The following is an 18042-nucleotide window of genomic DNA, read 5'->3' as shown; positions in this document are numbered from 1 at the left end:
TATATTTACGTTATGGTAAATGTGTTTACAGTATGTAAGACAGCTGAAACTAAAACAATGATTGCCATCAAGGTACTGGTGTTTGATAGACTTGATTGTGTGATCAAACAGGAATCTTTTACTGCTTCCTGCCCAGTTTCGCCTTTGTTTCTGCCTCTTTTTATTTAAGATAAGCAGTATTATGAGGAGTGAAATATAGGCTAGTAGTTGTCTGATGATTTCCTACAGGTGGTATGGTCAAATAAACTAGAATTCTGGGATGTTTGGACTTCTGGGGGATGAAAGTCAGTGAAATTTTCCTTTTCATTCCAGTCCTAGAGTTACAGATCCACACCCTTTCCCTGATGCAGAGTTGCCCAATGCATTTATTGGGACACTGGTTACAAAATATTCACAAAAATGTTCCAGGTATAGTATAGTAGCTCTACAAAAGGAGTATTTCAAAAAGGTGTCATATATATATATGTGTGTGTGTGTGTGTATACTCACATACACATGTATATACATATATGTATGTATGTCTGTATATGTATACACTTTCTGTGTTTTGAAAGTGTTTTATTGACATTTAGATTGGTATTAAAGAAAAGGTCACTTTAGGGACACAACTAATTGGAGAATTTGAAGTGGTCCCAGCATTGAAATGTAGATAAATTTTCTTCTGACATGAGAATGACATCACTGGTGCAATAAAAGAGAAAATGCCTGTAACTTGTTCATGGGCCTGATAACGTCACCCCAACAGTGAGGGTTCACCTGCATTTCTTGTTCAATTGATGGGGTTTTTTTCTGTATCATCTCAGATTTCTGTAATGCAGTAGGGGTTTTTTCATTTATTTTCATATTCCCTATTGTGTCTCTTAACAGATTGCTGCATTCGGTGGTTCATCCTGTTCCTTCATGTTCTGCAGCACAGTGTGTTTGTTGGCAGTCGCCATGCGGAGCTTCTGCTTCATTCATGGCATCCAGCCCCTTGAAATCAAATCTGCACAGTTCCATCTCACAGAGGAACTTTTCAGGATCATCACAACTGAATCTACTAGAAACTCCTCTTGTTGTTAAGGTTTGTCATTTAAGAAAACAGGAAGAACCAAGCAAACCAGAAGCCTGTAAGCTACATTTAAAAGGAAAGCACTGAAGTGTGTTTTATCACAAACACTTTGGGATTGAAATTGTGGAATATTTTCAGTATCATGTGGTTATTGTATCTACAGACCTTTTGGAAGCAGCAGATTGGGAGGGAAAGTTTAATTCAAAGTTAGTCGCAGTACACACATTGTCCCATGGCTTCATGAAACACACTTGATTTTTATTGCATGGAACAAAGGAAGTTAAAATTGGACTTTTCAATGCACTTAAACACCTAAAGATACAATTTGTATCTTGACCATCTCATTATTTAAGTGCTCACTAGCTCTGTATAATTTGCCTTGCACACTTAGAAGCAAGAATGTTATTGCTTCAGTTTCTTAATCTGGTTAAGTGAATGACAACTAAGTGATGTCAGTTAAATGATGTCAGCCAGTGATGACTTCTTGCAGGAATTTTAGTTACTAATTGTGTTCAACTGTATTTCTATTCACTGCCATCAAGCTCTTATCATGCAAGGAAATAACATTGACCTATCTTGTTGGTACTGTTCTTTTTGCCTTTGCCTACCTGAACAAAATAGTTATGGTCTCTCTGAATTATAACCTTTTTTTTCTTATTTATAGTCCATATCATTAAGCTTGTTTCATTGTCCTCCTTTTAAGCCCTCTCAATACTGTCAAGTCTTTTTTGAGTGGAGGTAAGAAGACCTGAATGCTTCTAGATGGAGATGTGTGGGTATTTTTACAGCAGCGTCTCTTGGTTTAGTCTTGTGCACAGCCTGTTTAATCAGTAAAAAAATTAAGCTATTACGTTTGCTTTGCTGATTGCCTTTCCTCACGGCAGTGTTTTCAATTACCGTGTCTGGGGTAATGTTCGAAGTTGTATGTCTTTGAGAAGAACAGTGAAGAAATATCAAAAATTACTGGGATAGGAGATAACATTGCAGACAAGAAGATGCCGTACCCTTCTTCCTTCAGGAAATTAATTTGAAAAAAGAAGTGTAAAAAGCATGGGGTTTTATTATTTGGGTTTTCATACCTTTGGAAAAAGAGCATTACAGAGGCTAAACTTTGTCCTCTCTGCTGGCACAAACCCAGTTTGTAATTGAAAATAATACTTTTGATGAGTGAAGTTGTCTGTCTTGAAGATTTAAGTGCTTCTAAATTTAACGCTTTTATTTCTTTTCATAGAGAGCTAAAGTTTTGGCCACATCCACTTCTACGTCTGCTTTTCCTGGGTTTACTCCTCAGTCTATTCTCAAATCCAGCCTTCGTACCACACCGCTGGCAACTCCCTCTGCATCTCCAGGACGATCAGTTACTCCTCCTCTACGAGCAAAGGAATCCAGAATATCTTTCAGGGAGGAGAACTCAAAAGCAAGAGGGACTGTTGGGGTAAGCTGGGCTGTCGTTGTTTTTTTTACAGTTAGAGCATTTGTAGAGTGTGATTTGAATTAGATTTTTTAAAAGTTTGCCAAAACCCCTTATATTGAGAATTGGAATTATAAATCAGAATGGCAGACTTGAATTTGGTCAAAAAGGTTATGTTAGACCTTCTGTAGCATCCCGTGCCTGCAGGAACATATTCATCAAAAATACCAGTGACCTTGGCAGTTTTTACTCGAGTGTTGTTAGGAGCTGTGATGGTTCCCAATGGCTGGTTCAGCTTCCTGTGATACCTTTTCCAATGCTGGTATGGCAGGAAGGTAGGGACTAGAGATTGAGCCAGTTGTTTGGGGTTGTTAAGACTTGGGAATGAAGCACATTTGAAAGCAACAAAAGTCATGAGCTGCATTTCCTGTCAGTCTCTCCATTTGCAAGGCTGGGTTTACTTCAGTTATGGTCAAAGCAGACTCCTGATGAAAAGAGCTGTACTGTTGTGTCTTCTCTAGCTGTGACGTTCTTGGTGTTGCTTGTTGCCTTGCACACTGTCAATTTCCTATAGGACTGTATTCACAGGAATTCATGATAGAGTGTAACACAAACTGAAAGGCAGGCATACCACGAGTAGATCGGTCTTAAGTAACAGAAAATGCTTTTCGGTGGCCCAGATTTCAGATGAAGTTAAACAGGCAGTCACTTATCTCGCTCACCTTGGCTTTGGGATTAGGACAACACTGTAGAGATGATGATTATAGACTTGGGAATACATAAATCTCTTATGGGAGTAAATGGAAAATTTGTGACAGGAAAAAGGGAGCAGGTACAGGAGATGGCCCCAAAGCTGCTGCAGTCGTTCCTCTAGCAGTACAGTAAAGGTTTTTCTGCTTTTGTTATAACTGGTTCTTAACTGATTTATGTGTAAACATCATCTTTCTGGCTTGTCTGCCTTCACTGAATTTAGGACAAACTCCTTCCCGCTTTCTTGTTTGTAGATTTGTAAGCAAAAAGGAAAGTTTTTGCAGACGAGTATTTCTTGAATGTAGTGTTGAAGCATGACGTGTTGCTATCATATGATGCTTTGGCAACTTTTGACAAGGCAGGAGGCAAGAAAATAAGCAGATTTTATGGAGATTTCTGTTGAGTGGCTTCTCCCTTTTGCCATCATTGGCTGGCACTGTAACTCAGATGGTTGGGCAAAGGTCTTTACACAGTGATGAAATTCTCTTGACCATCTGAGTCACTTGAAATGCATAACAGATACTGCTTTTGTTCTCAGGATAAAAGCTTGTGTATGTCATGTGGATTTAGAAGGAAAGAATAATTGCTGAGTGCAGGGAACTACAGAACAGGAGATGGAGGTATTGAGAATATAGATGTTGTCTCACGCGATCCAAATGACTCCTTCAAGTGCAGTGTTGAGCTGTCGGTTGTGATACCCGGCCAGTCTGCCCAACTATCATGACTGAAACTTTAAACTGTGGCAACATAAATGTATTTTACCCAGATAGATGCAGAGTTGGTCACTCTGTGTGGATTTGTAGTCAGTCTGGAAAGTCCTGCAATGGGATGATTCCTGCCACTTGTGCTGTGAAACTGCTCACCTTGTTCACAGGTGGTGCCAAATCATTATTCATGAAGAGAGATATCAGAAATGGAGCCCGTGGTTGCATACACTGAGCACTCTGTTTTCTGTCCCTTAAACACATTGTCTTTCCTCTCTAGTAGAGAGTACATTGTATGTTTCTAACTTTACATTTGGTGGTGGTCTGAAAGGAAAAGTGGCGTTTTCCTGTCCTCAATTTAATCTAGCTCAGTTTGAAGTTAGTCTGTTTGGTAATTAATAATGCATTAACAGACATTTTTTAACTTTAGGTTACTGAAGATAGTGTGTTAAGGCACAAACCTAAGTAGAAGCACCTGAACCATCAGGCTATAGTGAACTACATCCATCAGGTAATCTTCAATACAGCTACTTGTGCTTTGCCTGATAATAAAGATGGTGAATGTGATGCAGCTGAGAGAGATGGAGAGATTTTTATATCTCAGAGTAATTTTCAGAGCTTTTACATACCTGGCCCCTTGATTTCAGTGCAGATCTTTATGTTTGGTTTGCTGTTCTGGGGATCTTGCCCCTCACTGTAACCCTCATCAAAAAAGTCATTGTGAAAGAGGTTCATCTTGTAGTGGCCAAGACAAGTGCGGTCACCAAAACAGTAACTCACATCAGGCAACCACAAGTAAAAATATATATAAGTATCTATTATGCCAAATACTATGATCCATTTAAACACAAGAGTCATTATTTTGAGTTATTGCTTAAAAGGTATCATGTCATCTAAATTTTTAATTACTTTCACTTTCTTGGAACTAGTATTGTTCTAAAGTCCATTTATTGTCTCAGTGCCTTCAGCTCTGGGTTTTTGCTACTCAGTATCCCCCTGCCACCACCTTGGACACTGTGCTGTGACCCATCCATGTAAATACATCAGACACAGCAACATGATCCATCTTTTTTCTCCTATCATTTCCACATACTTTGACGACTAATAACAGCAGCCATGACTATTTAAATATTCACAGATATCTCAACAGGCACACACTATGTGCCTTTAGAAATAGTTGCACAGACTGCAACTATGATGCTTTTAGAAGCTCTACTGATACAAAAAAAAGCCTCAGCACAGAAAAAGAATTAAACATGTTTATCATTCCCCAAAATCATGGAACCTACCTCTCAAATATTTCTGTGACTCAAGGTTTCCATTCCCTACAAATCCATACCCAGGAGTCAGACAGCATGAGAACCCTACAAGAGACTCCCGTAACAATTACGCGAGCAGCAGTAACCACGCTCATCAGGCAGAGTATCAAGTAGCATGAAACAGGCCCCTGCACCCAGAAGAACCTGGACCACATCAGGTCACACAGCTTCCAAAGGTGACCAACAGAACAAGCCTCCTCTGTAGAAGCAAAAGCACACCACAGTTCTTACTGTTTACCTAACACTACAGAAACCCCACTACACAGATCTGCACTAAGAACACTTATTACACAAAGGAAAGAGTCACTGAAAATGGTAATACAGACAAAGTATACTAATAATAGTAACTTACAGGTGTTTCTTGCAACTCTGTGTGCAAATAACGCTGAGACCGTTTCACCACAGAAGCATCAGATCCCATGAATGGAATGGAGTACTCTTTGAATTCCTGACTGAAAAACACAAGTCCTCTGCAAATGGGAAAAAAAAAAAGTCAGAAAAAAGGTTCAAATGTTCATGCAAACTGCAAGAAACTGATCAGAACAGCCCTGCCAAGATTGGCTTTTTCTCAAGCATTTTTATGACATTCTCTCTTTTCACTGAAAGAAACCACTCCAAATTTATCCCCGTCTCAACTCAAAATCCCACACACTCTAGCAAGGATGAATTTGATAATCAGAAGAATATTCTCCTCACATTTTTGTATTCTGTTCTGCTGATCACTCCTGAAATCCAACTCCGAAGTTTGCTATGTCACTACAAGTCTCTTAGAACAACTTTGAGACCCAGAAAATGAAGGGACATGTTCTTTTTCAGTAAAAAACAAATCAGCTAAACTGATCTTTAATTTTACTAGATGAGCACCTATGAGTTCATATTGTACTAAAGTCCTAAATGCATCTTTTCAGTATTTAATAAACCTTGGATTTATTACATGTATTGCACATTACTACAGCACGAACTGGCCGGTGAAGCCCGAGGCCCCGAACACCACCAGCTCGTAGGGCCGCTCGGCCACCGCCGGCCGCCATGGCGAGAGGAGCCGCCGCACCCCGCGCAGCGCCAGGCAGCGGCCGCGACCGCGCGGACACGCCCAGGCCACGCCCCTCGTCCCCCTCGCGGGGCGGCCGTTACGGCCGTTAGGGCAGTTGGAGGCTCGGAGTCCGCCCGTGGGGCCCTGGCGGTGTGAGATCCCTGAGCCACTACCCGCGCGAAGCGGCTCTGACAGCGGCGCCGCCGGGAGAAGTGTCTTTGCTCTCGGTCCTTCAGCGAGGAGAGAGGGGGAGGAGCTCTCTGAGGAGATTTTTAACTTCCTGTCAACACACGAAAGTGTACCAGGCTTTGGCCAAGTGGTTTCGGACCCCAGCAGTTGAAGCAACGACGTGTGTAGGGAAAGGCCAACATCACTGGCCCCACAGCAGACATTGTCTCCTTGAGCACGGGTCATTACAATGAGTTATTGACATAAGCATTTCGGCACAGGTAATGTAGATGAATCAAGGACTCTTAGCAATCAGAAAGAAAACCTTAATGACCTAGAAGTAAAATGAAATATTGTTTCTCCCACAGCCACAGCAAATATTTATGTTTCACTCAACAACAGAAGCAGAATAAGGAAAAATCTGAAGTTCCCGTTGCAGTGGGGGGAAGCAGTGACCCTGCAGAGCCCAAATGGTAAGGAGCATTCACAGCTGCACAGCGTGGTGAGGTGTTGTTGTGTCCTCTGTGCTTGTCACGGCCAGGCTGCCCACCTGGAGTCCAGAGGCTTGCAGCAAGTCACTTGGGAAGCAACCTCATGAATCCTGCCCGCTGGCCCTTTCTCCCAGGGAGCTTCTGCCATGTGTAAAACATTCCTGATAGATGGCTGTCTAACCTGTTTTAAAAACCTCTGGTGACAGACACTTTCACACTGTTCCCCAGGCCATCTCCTCCTGCACTTTGTTATGCATATGACTGGAGACAAGAAGCTAGATCTCCACATCCTGTAGTTTCAGCTCCATACCTTGTATCTCCTGTTTCTAGAGGACATTGGTAAAAGATATAATCCCCGAGGAATACATAAAAAATTGGAAACTTCCATGCATCTTCTCAGTCTTCCCTAGGTTAAAAAGCACTTATTACTTTGATCTTTGCTCATAGGCCACTTCATATATACAATTTTCTTTTTCTCCTGCGAACTTTCCAGCTGGTTTATATTTATTTTTCTTGAAATATAGTGCCTGCTGCTAGGCCCCACATTAGCATTAGTCTTTACCAAATCGACTGAGAAGGTTATATGATGTGCATGAATTTACTCCAGTTTCTACATGTCCCAGAGGCTTGCCTTTTTTTTTGTTTGTTTTGCAAGTGTCACACTATTGATGCAGCTGCAGCTCATTATTTCTTCCACCTCAGAGGCTGTTTCAAATCACTGCTGCTTAGCCAGCCTTTTCCCATCTCAGATTTGTAGTGAAGATTAATGTCATTTGTGAATACATTCTAAACATCTGATCTCCAAGGCAGCAGGAGATCCTGACCTCTAAGCATCAGCATCAACTCCTTGAGTAGTGCAGATGCAGTTGTTTGTAGGCCTACGCTATCAGCTGTATCAGTGAAACAACTCAGTCTAACAAAAAACAAAGAGTCAGGGAGTGAAGGACAAAGGCTGGTTTTGTGTTCTTCTTTAATCCAGATCATCTTGTTGATCTGATTTACAGAGCAACCTTGCAAAACCAGCTTCTTGTCTTTGAGGTCACTGAACATCTCACTAGTCAAGCTGGTCTCTTACTGCCTACCTGTCCTTCCTACACACTGGGATAATTTCCAGCTGTGCTCATAATACTGTTGAACTCCTCTGAGCTACTTTCCTCTTACACTCCATTTTTCTCTTCTGCCACCGATTCTCAAAGTAAAGTCCGTTTTCTTCAAGGCTACTGTCTTTGGTCTTCCTTTCTGCCTTCTGCTTTGCACAAGCTTTGCAAAAACATTGCAACAATAAGCAATAGATACTATTCCCCTAAACTGAAGTTAACAAAAATCATTATTTCTTCCAACTTTGCATTAATATTTAAAATTGTTCAGTGAGAGGAGATTGTAAGGAGTCTGGAAATTGCAGAGGGATTCTGACATGGCTTGCAGAGCAGGCTGGGATCCGCAGCCTTCTTTCTTCATCCCTTTCTTACAGAAGCGTAGTTTACTACCTATTTTATCTCTTGCTTCCATTTTTCCCAGTTATCGCCTCCTAGGTGTGCTCTGCCGACCACTCCCTTTCTTTGTTCATTGCACAGTATATCCCCACTGCTATATCCTATCCTGTACTTGTCTTGAATATGATGTTTCTGTTTGGTTGCCTCCTTTTTCTTCTCTTTCGGATATATCAGCTGGTTGTGTTCTTCCTCTTCTGAACTTGCTCCTCATGGTAATATTTTCTGATCATTCCTCCTTTCTTATTCAGCATTACAGCATTGCTGAAGGCACCTATCAAAACAGTTGGACATTGAAGGCTTTTAAAAGATGCTGTTCACCAACCCAATGTATCTGTATATCTGTATTATTGGTATGATGGGTTACTCATAAAATACACCGATTAAATCATTGCAATTAAGCTAAGCCAGAATGATCATCAAATTGTGGGGCTTTTTGCTCTCTGGAGCCCCTGGATACAGTGCAAAACTTCATCCCATTGTCACTTTGAAATGATCACAAGTGATCAAAAGTGATCACAATGATCACAAATGATCACAATGATCGAACCCAGCAAAACTACAACTCATAAGTTCTCCCACTTGGAACTTGATCTCTGCTACTTGTGAACGCTGGTAGAGGGATGGCAGCGTCCTGCAATCCTTGCTTTGCCATCAGCAGCATTTTCCCCAAATGTTGACTCATGCTCAGTGCAGACCCTGACTTACACTTCCCATGTTTCATGTGCTCATTCTTCTCATGCTGGCAGAAGATATTGGAACATATTGTCAAAGAAAGTGCTGTGAATTGAAATGTAGGAGATTCCAATGACCAGGCTTCAGAACATAATCTTTCTCCACAGAAGTGCAGCTCCTATGAATTGTATTTATTTATATACATTTCCCTTTAATAACTTTGTGTTGCTCCCAGCATCTAATCTTCAAAACTAGCTGCAGTCTCCTATGATGTAAAGAAAATAGGTTATTAGTGCACAATGGAAGAAACAATTATAAAACTAAAATATCGTAATGCCGAATGACTATACAGTTAGAAACAAACACTTACTGTTGATGGTTCAGATGTTGCAAGTGTTTAAGATTCTCGTTTTATTTTGTCTGTTCTGTTTAGGAGGAGCAGTTAGAAGTGATATTGTCAGCCGCTGTCCAGACAGGTTCTTTAGAAATTCTGACTGGATGCATTAAACATTGGACATCAGAAGGTAACATTTCTTACGTTGTTTTCATGTGATAGATATTTTTTGCTTGAAATTGTTGATTCATTCCTTCTTTGTTTTCTTTCTTTAAAGAGCAGCCAAGTTCTGCTGCTAACTTACGGGTTGTTCTGCAGTGGACATGGAACAAAGTGATCTATACAAAAGCTGAATTGGATCAAATATGTGAGTACTACTATAGTCATTCTGCACATATAAAACTATTCTAATTGAGCTTATTCAGTAAGCTATGAATATATGCTATTACACGCAATCCTTTAAGTGTATTTTGAAACTCTGAAATTGCTCTGTAGGCTAACGATTTAATATTTATTCTCAAAAGGTGTTCCGCTGTTTGATGGCTCTTGCAACTTCATTAACCCACAGGCATTACAGGATCTTCAGCGCTGCCAGTTGCATTTGCGCAGCCTTAAGACAGTCTTCAACTGTTTTCTAACAGAAGCACAAGAGCTTACTGAAAAAGGTTTGTAATAGTATTACTATATCTTTGATCTCTTTTATGAAGATTTGGAATTATGCTTGGGTTGTAACTGTGGAAACATGAGCTTTTGTTGTTTTTGATGACTGGAAGACAGTCAGTCACATTCTGCTGGGAGAGAGAAGAGGCTCAAGGCTGAGAAGCTGAGACTACTGCTTACTATGCATTGAGTTCAGGGAAATAGGTGGTTGTGGAGTTCCTGCAAGTGGGTCGGGGAGGCTACATTCAGCAAGAAGCTGTGTAACCAACTGGGATGAAATTACAGCAATCAAATGTGGCAATGCTGAACATCATTCTTTTTAATACTTAGCTAGGAATTTATAATTGCATGCAAACATTGTATTGCAAATTACTAAAAAACAGGAAACATAAATGAGTAACTTGTCAAGTAAGTTGCCTGATCTTCTATAGCTTTTGACAATATCAATTGTTCTTGGCATATTGAGGCGGGGGGGAAAGAATATCATTTTGCTGTGTTAAAAATCTCTGCTACATGAAAAACAGATGTCTTATTCATGAGGGTATTTAAGAGTTCAGGCGCTTTTTCATTATTACTAATATTTTAGCCTTTAGTGAATCTGGTTCTTTGTAGGGGTTGCTTTTTGTTTTGGTGGTGACTGTGGGTTTTTTCTTCAACTAAGAAGGTGATACAGAGTGAAAAATGCCAAGAGAAAGTTTTTGGCCATGTTAATTCTAGCCTTTCTATTTAGTCTGATGAAGGGAGTTTTATAAAAACTAAAAGAATTGCATAACACAAATCATCTTATGCCTTTTTTCAGGTTTTGCAGACTTGACCAATAAGCACATGGTCACCAGCCTCATTTCCTTGTACGCACAAGTGGTCGCCTGGTTCTGTCGATCCAGTCTCCTTCCAGAGGGTTTAGGTAAGCGTCAGCTCTCATACATTGGTAACAGGAGAACATCCAGTACATGATTTCTATGAACACATGCTTAGCTGTACTTTTGTAAACATTTTGCTGTGAACAAGTCATGTTTTTAAGTGTCAGTGTATGCTGAAGGTCTGCTGGTGAAATTGAGAGTTTACTGTTTTTTCAAATACATAGTGTAGAATACTGCAAGCAGTTTCTTTCCTGGATGTTTTTAGAAATAACAATAAGCCTCTGACTTCAAGGTGTTGCTCGTGTCTGCAGCTTGAAATACTTGCAATATTAAACAAATTACTATTAAACAACATGTGCCTGAATGCTTGTTTTTACAGTAAAAGCATTACCTGCATGTTTTGAGCTTATTATCCTTAATTGTCTTACAAATGCTCACATGACATTGAAAAAACTCTTTGAGAATATATTTGAGAATATATAAACTCTCTGAGAATATTCCCTTTGAGAATAGTTTTTTTTAATGGTGAACTTGTGCTTACAGTACTGAATGCTACATCATGCCTTGAAATGGCACTTGAGACAATGTGTCTCCAATCATTTTGAGCAAAGGCAGAAAGAAGATTGGCTTTGTTCAGAGTGGGAGGCTTGTCTGTCCTTCTTGATGCATAACTTGTACAACTGTCTGTCATTTTAGTCAAAAATTTTAGTATAAAAATATGATATTACTTCTTTAACTTGTTTTTGCTTTCTTGCCTGTAGATGACGATATGCGTTTGTTTAGACCTTTCTACAATTATCTTCTCATTCAGAGCTACTATACTGGTCACCGACAGAAACTTGAGCGTTTATCAAGGTAAGACTTATAGGAAAACTTCAGAACACTTCTACTGCAAATTCAGAACAGGAAGTGAATGGCATTCATATCCACAGTTGTATTGGCTATGTTTACTGCCTTTGCAGGCAATACTCTTGACGTCAGCGATGTGCGTATTCTGCAGAACACAGAGGTTACTTTCGTATGTCAAAATGTTTATATGTACCTCTGCTTAGTACCATTTGCTGCTATCATTTTTTGCAGCGTGCTTTATTCATTGTCTAACCTATATAATTTGCTACTACTGAAAAAGATCATGTGATTAGTATAGGATCAGTTATCTCCGGTTCAGCAAAAGTCAGTGTTCACAGAACAATTGTTTGGACACAGAAGCAAGCATGCTTTTTAAAAAAAATTGACTAGTAACAGCTGATAAAAATTTTATTTGCCTAGATCTCCTACTCACAAGTAAGTTGGTGTAATTCTGCTGGTTTTTATCATCAAGGATCTAAAGAGTAGTGTCACAGCAGAAGACTGTGATGGGCTTTTGAAGAATGTGATTTTTTTAAAAGTTCAGCCATCCCAAACTGAAATGGTACTTGTATAGAAACATAAATGCTGCTGAAGATGATACTAAAATTATCTGTGTGTTCTAGCTTTCTGAAAATATCTTTTTTTCAGTAGCAAAAGTGAGGTGCCGAGAACAAAGTCTGAAATTTCCATTACATTGTCACACAGCTGTGTGTTGGAACACTCCGATTTGAGGCATTAGATTTGTGATAAAGAATAGTCCTGGTATGTTGATACTTTGGCACTTAAAACACCTTGTTTACACTTGCTTGGTATTAGAAGAAAACTTGGAACCTAAAAGGTCATTGCAACTTTTCCCTTCCTAAGAGAGCTTTTAGGATGTCTCTTTGGAACTCCTCTAATAATTGAATAGGGTCTAGCGAGCATCTGTCATCTGACTCAGAAATGTCTTCCATGTGCATTTCAAGTCATCATCATGTTTTTGTATGTTTGTTATTTTCTTGGACTCATGGGAGCTTTTTTTTTGGTTTTGACTGGAGGAAACATGTTACACGGAGAGGCTGGAATTAGTGTTTGGCTCTGTCCAAATCCTTGCTACCTTTCGTTGCAGAGGAAAATGGGATTCTGACTGCTTGATGATTGATGGACTGGTTTCCCAGTTAGGAGACCAAGTTGAGAAGATGTGGCGGAGACATGAAGGAGGAACTGGGAAATATCCACCTGCTAGTTTACACGTGAGTGTTCTGCTCACTGGAAACAACAATAAACAACAACCAACCCCTCCAAACCCCACCCAAAAGCCAATGATTTAGGAAAGACAAGAGTTCTTAAAAATCTTTTTAATTTCAGGCACTGCTGGATCTCTATTTGCTAGAAAGCATTGAAGAAAGCTACAAACATGCAATTGTATCCTTTCTAGTTATTTTTATTACAACTTCATCCCATTTCCAGCACACCTAACAAGTCTTGCTTTTGTTTTCTTGAAAGTGCAGGCACACTGAATAATAAATGGAGATGAGAGAATAGTCATTGGGCAGAAACTTGATTTTTAAGCTGCTGCAATGTACATAATTGCTTTTGTTGGTTGTTGCCTGTCCTGAGAGGGCAGCCTAGAGAGCATGAGATTTAAAAACTGCTACCCCAGAGCCATCTTCTGAGAGTATGGCCCTAAAAAGGGATGTCAGAAAGAGAAAATGAAACTACCAATGGGTGGTCCACATAGTGGTTTAAACCCAGTTTTAATCATTCACAGCTAAGCTTTATTGTAGGCACTCCATAGTTTACATTGGTTAATATACTCTGGTAATGAGGAAGAAATAAAACCAAACGAAAACACAACTGTAGGATTTGTTTTCTTTAATATTGAAGCACTGAATGTTCAAACATGTTGAATGTCCAGCTGGTAGCTCCACTGACTAAAGAGGGAGCCTGAGTTTATAAGGGAAGTATTTAAATATTTGAAGTTTACCTTTCTGAATGCCTTAGAGAAGTCAAAGACTAGTATTGCTGAATGCAATTTTCTGGTTAGGACATGACTGTCTTCAGGTTATAACAGCTTAAAATGGCAAGACTAAGACATTTATATTTTCTGCTTCCTACCACTTTTATATTCTCATTTCATTGTGTCTTTTCTAAGTGCAATGTGATAAATTTTTGGTCTTACAAATTTATTTGCCTTAATTAGATACTTGATACCAGACAATTTACTTGCTGCTGGATATCAAGCATTCCTTTCCCAATAAGACAGAAACTTCAATTGACTCCTTTCCAACTGCCTTTGTTGTCCCCTGGGGACTTGTTAAGCTTGTTCAAGGTTTTTGGCTTCTAGATCACAATGACTATGAAGTATGTTACAGTTTAGTTACACACACATTGCAGTACAAAACTTTCATCTATAAAATATTTTTTTAAATGGTGTGTAGTTAATAACAGATCCTAAAACATTAGAAGCTTTTTTGTAGTAGTGCTACAACGTCTTCAGCAATAAATTATGGTGTGAAATTTTATTCTAACTACTTTGACAGGAAATTGACTAAACCACAGAAGACATCACCTTTAACAATGCTTGATATTTGAATTCTCAAAGCCATCCGTTTAGGTTGTTTTCAGCAGACCAGTTGAGCACTTACTTGTCCTGTATCAAGTATTTTGTTATTTGGTCATATAAGTTCATTTAACACACTCTTACTTAAGAAACTTATGACTATTTTTGTTGCATGTGTGTATGTGTATCTCTTAACAAAGCTGATCTCTACCTGCCACAGAGTGCGCTGGCCCTGCTCTTTCATCCAGCTACAATCAAAACTGTGTCATGGCAACATATGAGAGTTCTTCAGTCCCTCATGTGCCAAGGAGAGCACAGGCGAGCGCTCAGATACATCCAGATGATGAAGCCACCAGTGTCAAGCAGCAGTGAAGTGCGGCTTTTCCTCACTGTGTTGTTGTCGAATAGGTAAAGAAATACATCCCACCGTTTGGCCTTCAAGTCTTGTGAAAGGTGGAGAACAAATAATTCCAATAACGACTGCCTACACTTCCTTTAAACTTTGAAGACGATAGTTTTGGGGCATCTTTTTGGTTATACTATTTGTATTCCTTTACATCTCAAATAAATTAATTACAGGTGCCTGGTGGAGGCTTGGGATCTGTTGCAGCAACATACCACCAAGTTAAACATTGAAGAGCTGTTAAAACACATGTATGAAATCTGTCAGGAGATGGGACTGATGGAAGACTTGCTGAAGCTGCCTTTCACAGAGACTGAACAAGTAAGCGTGGACAAGGAAAAAAGTCATAATCATCTCTTTGAAAAGAGAAGAGGCAAAATCATACTAGCTTTTTGAAATGTGCTATTTCTCACAGGAGTGTTTGGAGAAGTTTCTACAGACCAATGCTGGTGTCCAGAGTCGTGAATTTCTTTTAGTCCACCATCTGCAGCGTGCCAACTATATCCCAGCACTACAGCTGCATCAGTCAATGAAGGTTAATCCTACCGTAAGCGTAAAAGTTTTGTCAAGTGTGCAAGCTTCAGTTAGGTTTTAGTAATGGGGTTTGATAGTAGTCACTAGAAATCCTGCTTTGTTTTTTGTACCGTTCTTTGAACTACTAGGAATAAGTTTCTACACCTTAAGTTACCTCTGAACCTAAAAGTTGAATAAAATACTTCACAACTCCAAAGCTGCTCTATGAAATTTCAAATTTAATATTCAGACCATTTTTTACTCCACTTAAAATAGTTAGGTGTTACTAACGGGTTTTCACTAAAAATTTTGCTTTGTTTTCTGTACCATTATTTGAACTATCAGAAATAAGTTACAGCCAAACCTAAAAGTTGAACAAAATACTTCACTGCTCCAAAGTGACTCAGTGAAGTTATATATGAAATATTATGGACTATTACTGACTCCACTTAAAATCGTTCGTTTGCATGTGAGGAATAAAAAAATATATTTTCTCTCAGCCAAGCTTATAATTCAGTTATTCAAATACAGGTGTTAAATATGGTGTAGATTATTGAAAGTCACTGCTTTCTGTGGAATGAAGAGTATCCTGTATTTTGTCTCTTGTATCTTGCCTGCAACATTATTTTTCCAGCTGAGAGCAGACTGTATGCCAATCCACAGGTAAAAATATGTGTGGGTTTTTTTGTTTTGTTTTTGGTGTGGTGTGTGTTTGTTCGTTTGTTTGGGTTTTAATTTCGTAAAGATATAGCGTGAATTTAGTGTTACCACTTTTATGACAGAAATCCATATCTAACTTCTATTTCTCAGAATAGCTAGATCAAATTTGGTGTTTAGTGAACTTCTGTTATGACTCTGTGATGCACTTGCTGTTTTCCAGAATGACAGTCTCCCAGTGAATCAAACATAAGGTGGATTTTACTCTGTCTCTAGAGGAAATGTATCCACTACTTCGAAACAGCACAGATCTGTGCAATGAACTTCTTGTAATTAGTTAACTTCTTGCTTTACACTTTCCATTCATCAGAATGACTGTGATCCTTCCTTGAGAGACACAGCAGTTGTCAGAAATGCTGTATTAGACCAATATGGCAAGATCCTTCCTAGAGTTCAAAGGAAGCTGGTGGCAGAGAGAGCTGAGCTTCACCATTTGCCTTCATCAGTCCTAAGAGAAGGTAAGTTTTAGGGGAAGTAACCATCACTTTGGTTACACAAGGCTGATAGGTTTTCCCTCTTGCTTTACAGGCTCCAGACCAAAGCCATTATCAACAGTAACAAAACAAGCCAATGCAGGAAATGTGTGTATTTTCATCAGTAATGTATTGTCCAAAATTAGAGAAGTGTGGGTAGGAATTGAGCAGAAATCCAGTTTCTCACAATACAATAGGTAAGCAGCCTTTAACAAAGTTTAGTCTGGAGCTACATGTTTGGAGAGAGAGAGAAAAATCCATTGGAATGATGTCAGTGTTTTGGAGGGAAGGTGCATCTGAAGGAAGATTTGGTTGGCTTTTTTGCACATACAATGTAGAGCCTTTAAGAATCAAAACATCATAAGTAATATTTGGGGAGAGAGTTTTTCTGCTATGATAATCTTATTTATGCAAATACATATATTTACATTATGGTAAATGTGTTTACAGTATGTAAGACAGCTGAAACTAAAATGATGATTGCCATCAAGCTACTGGTGTACAGAGTTTGAAAGACTTGATTGTGTGATCAAACAGTAATCCTTTACCACTTCCTCCCCAGTTTTGGCTTATTTCTGCTTCTTTTTATTTAAAACAAACCCAGAATTATAAAAAGAAGCAGGAAAGAGGCTAGTAGTTGTCTGATGAATTTCCTACAGGTGGTATGGTCAAATAAACTAGAATTCTGGGATGTTTGGACTTCTGGGGGATGAAAGTCAGTGAAATTTTCCTTTTCATTCCAGTCCTAGAGTTACAAAACCACCAGTCCTGACACATCATCTCCCTGATGCAGAGTTGTCTGATGTATTTGTTGGAACACCAGTTACAAAATTTTCACAAAAATGTTCCAGGTAGTGTGAGCACTTCAAAAAGGTGTTGCTTCTCATTTTGTGTGTGTGTGCTATACACTTGCTGTGTTTTCAAAGTGTTCAATTTACATTTAGATTGGTATCTATTAAAGATAGAGGCAGTGATTTAGGAAATTATGAAATGTAAAGAAATGAGTTAAAAAAAAAAAAAAAAAAGTCTGTAACTTGTTCATGGGCCTGATAACATCACCCCAACAGTGAAGGTTCACCTGCATTTTTTTTCATGTTTTTGTTCTTTATCTTGTCAGATTTCTTGAACACCTTTTTTTTTCATTTAATTATTTATTTTCATATTCCAAATTGTGACTCTTAACAGGTTGATGGATTTGGTGGTTCATCCTGTTCCTTCATGTTCTGCAGCACAGGGTGTTTGCTGGCAGTCACCAAGCAGAGCTTCTGCTTCATTCATGGCATCCAGCCCCTCAAAATCAAATCTGCACAGTTCCATCTCACAGAGGAACTTTTCAGGATCATCACAACTGAATCTACTAGAATCTCCTCTTGTTGTTAAGGTTTGTAGTTTTAAAAAAACAGCAACAGGCAACCAAAACAAAAGCCCATAAACTTTATTTAAAATGAAACCACCAAAGTATTTAACACAAATGCTGTTTGATTCAAATTGCAGAATATTTTCAGTATCATGTGGCTATTGTATCTACAGACCTTTTGGAAGCAGGACATTGGGAACAGTCTTGATGAGGGAAAATTTAGTTCAAAGTTAGTTGCAGTA

The 18042-nt window shown here is 39.0% G+C and overlaps 1 protein-coding gene across 1 annotated transcript; it reads left to right on the top strand.

The window, feature by feature from the left end:
* Nucleotides 1-12: 12 nt before the first annotated feature.
* LOC135986945 (protein ELYS-like) lies at nucleotides 13-16644 on the top strand. Its single transcript, XM_065631501.1, has 16 exons — nucleotides 13-72; nucleotides 2283-2486; nucleotides 6191-6418; nucleotides 9526-9616; nucleotides 9704-9793; nucleotides 9951-10091; nucleotides 10886-10990; nucleotides 11708-11801; nucleotides 12904-13027; nucleotides 13143-13199; nucleotides 13992-14138; nucleotides 14558-14745; nucleotides 14917-15061; nucleotides 15156-15287; nucleotides 16281-16428; nucleotides 16499-16644. The coding sequence occupies exons 1-16, from the start codon at nucleotides 13-15 to the stop codon at nucleotides 16642-16644; spliced, it is 2100 nt and encodes a 699-aa protein (XP_065487573.1).
* Nucleotides 16645-18042: the final 1398 nt, after the last annotated feature.

This window comes from Caloenas nicobarica, chromosome 3 (assembly GCF_036013445.1).
Source record: "Caloenas nicobarica isolate bCalNic1 chromosome 3, bCalNic1.hap1, whole genome shotgun sequence".
In the NCBI taxonomy this organism is placed as follows: domain Eukaryota; kingdom Metazoa; phylum Chordata; class Aves; order Columbiformes; family Columbidae; genus Caloenas; species Caloenas nicobarica.
Note: the sequence above shows the minus strand (reverse complement) of the source record. Positions and strands in the feature narration are given on the sequence as shown.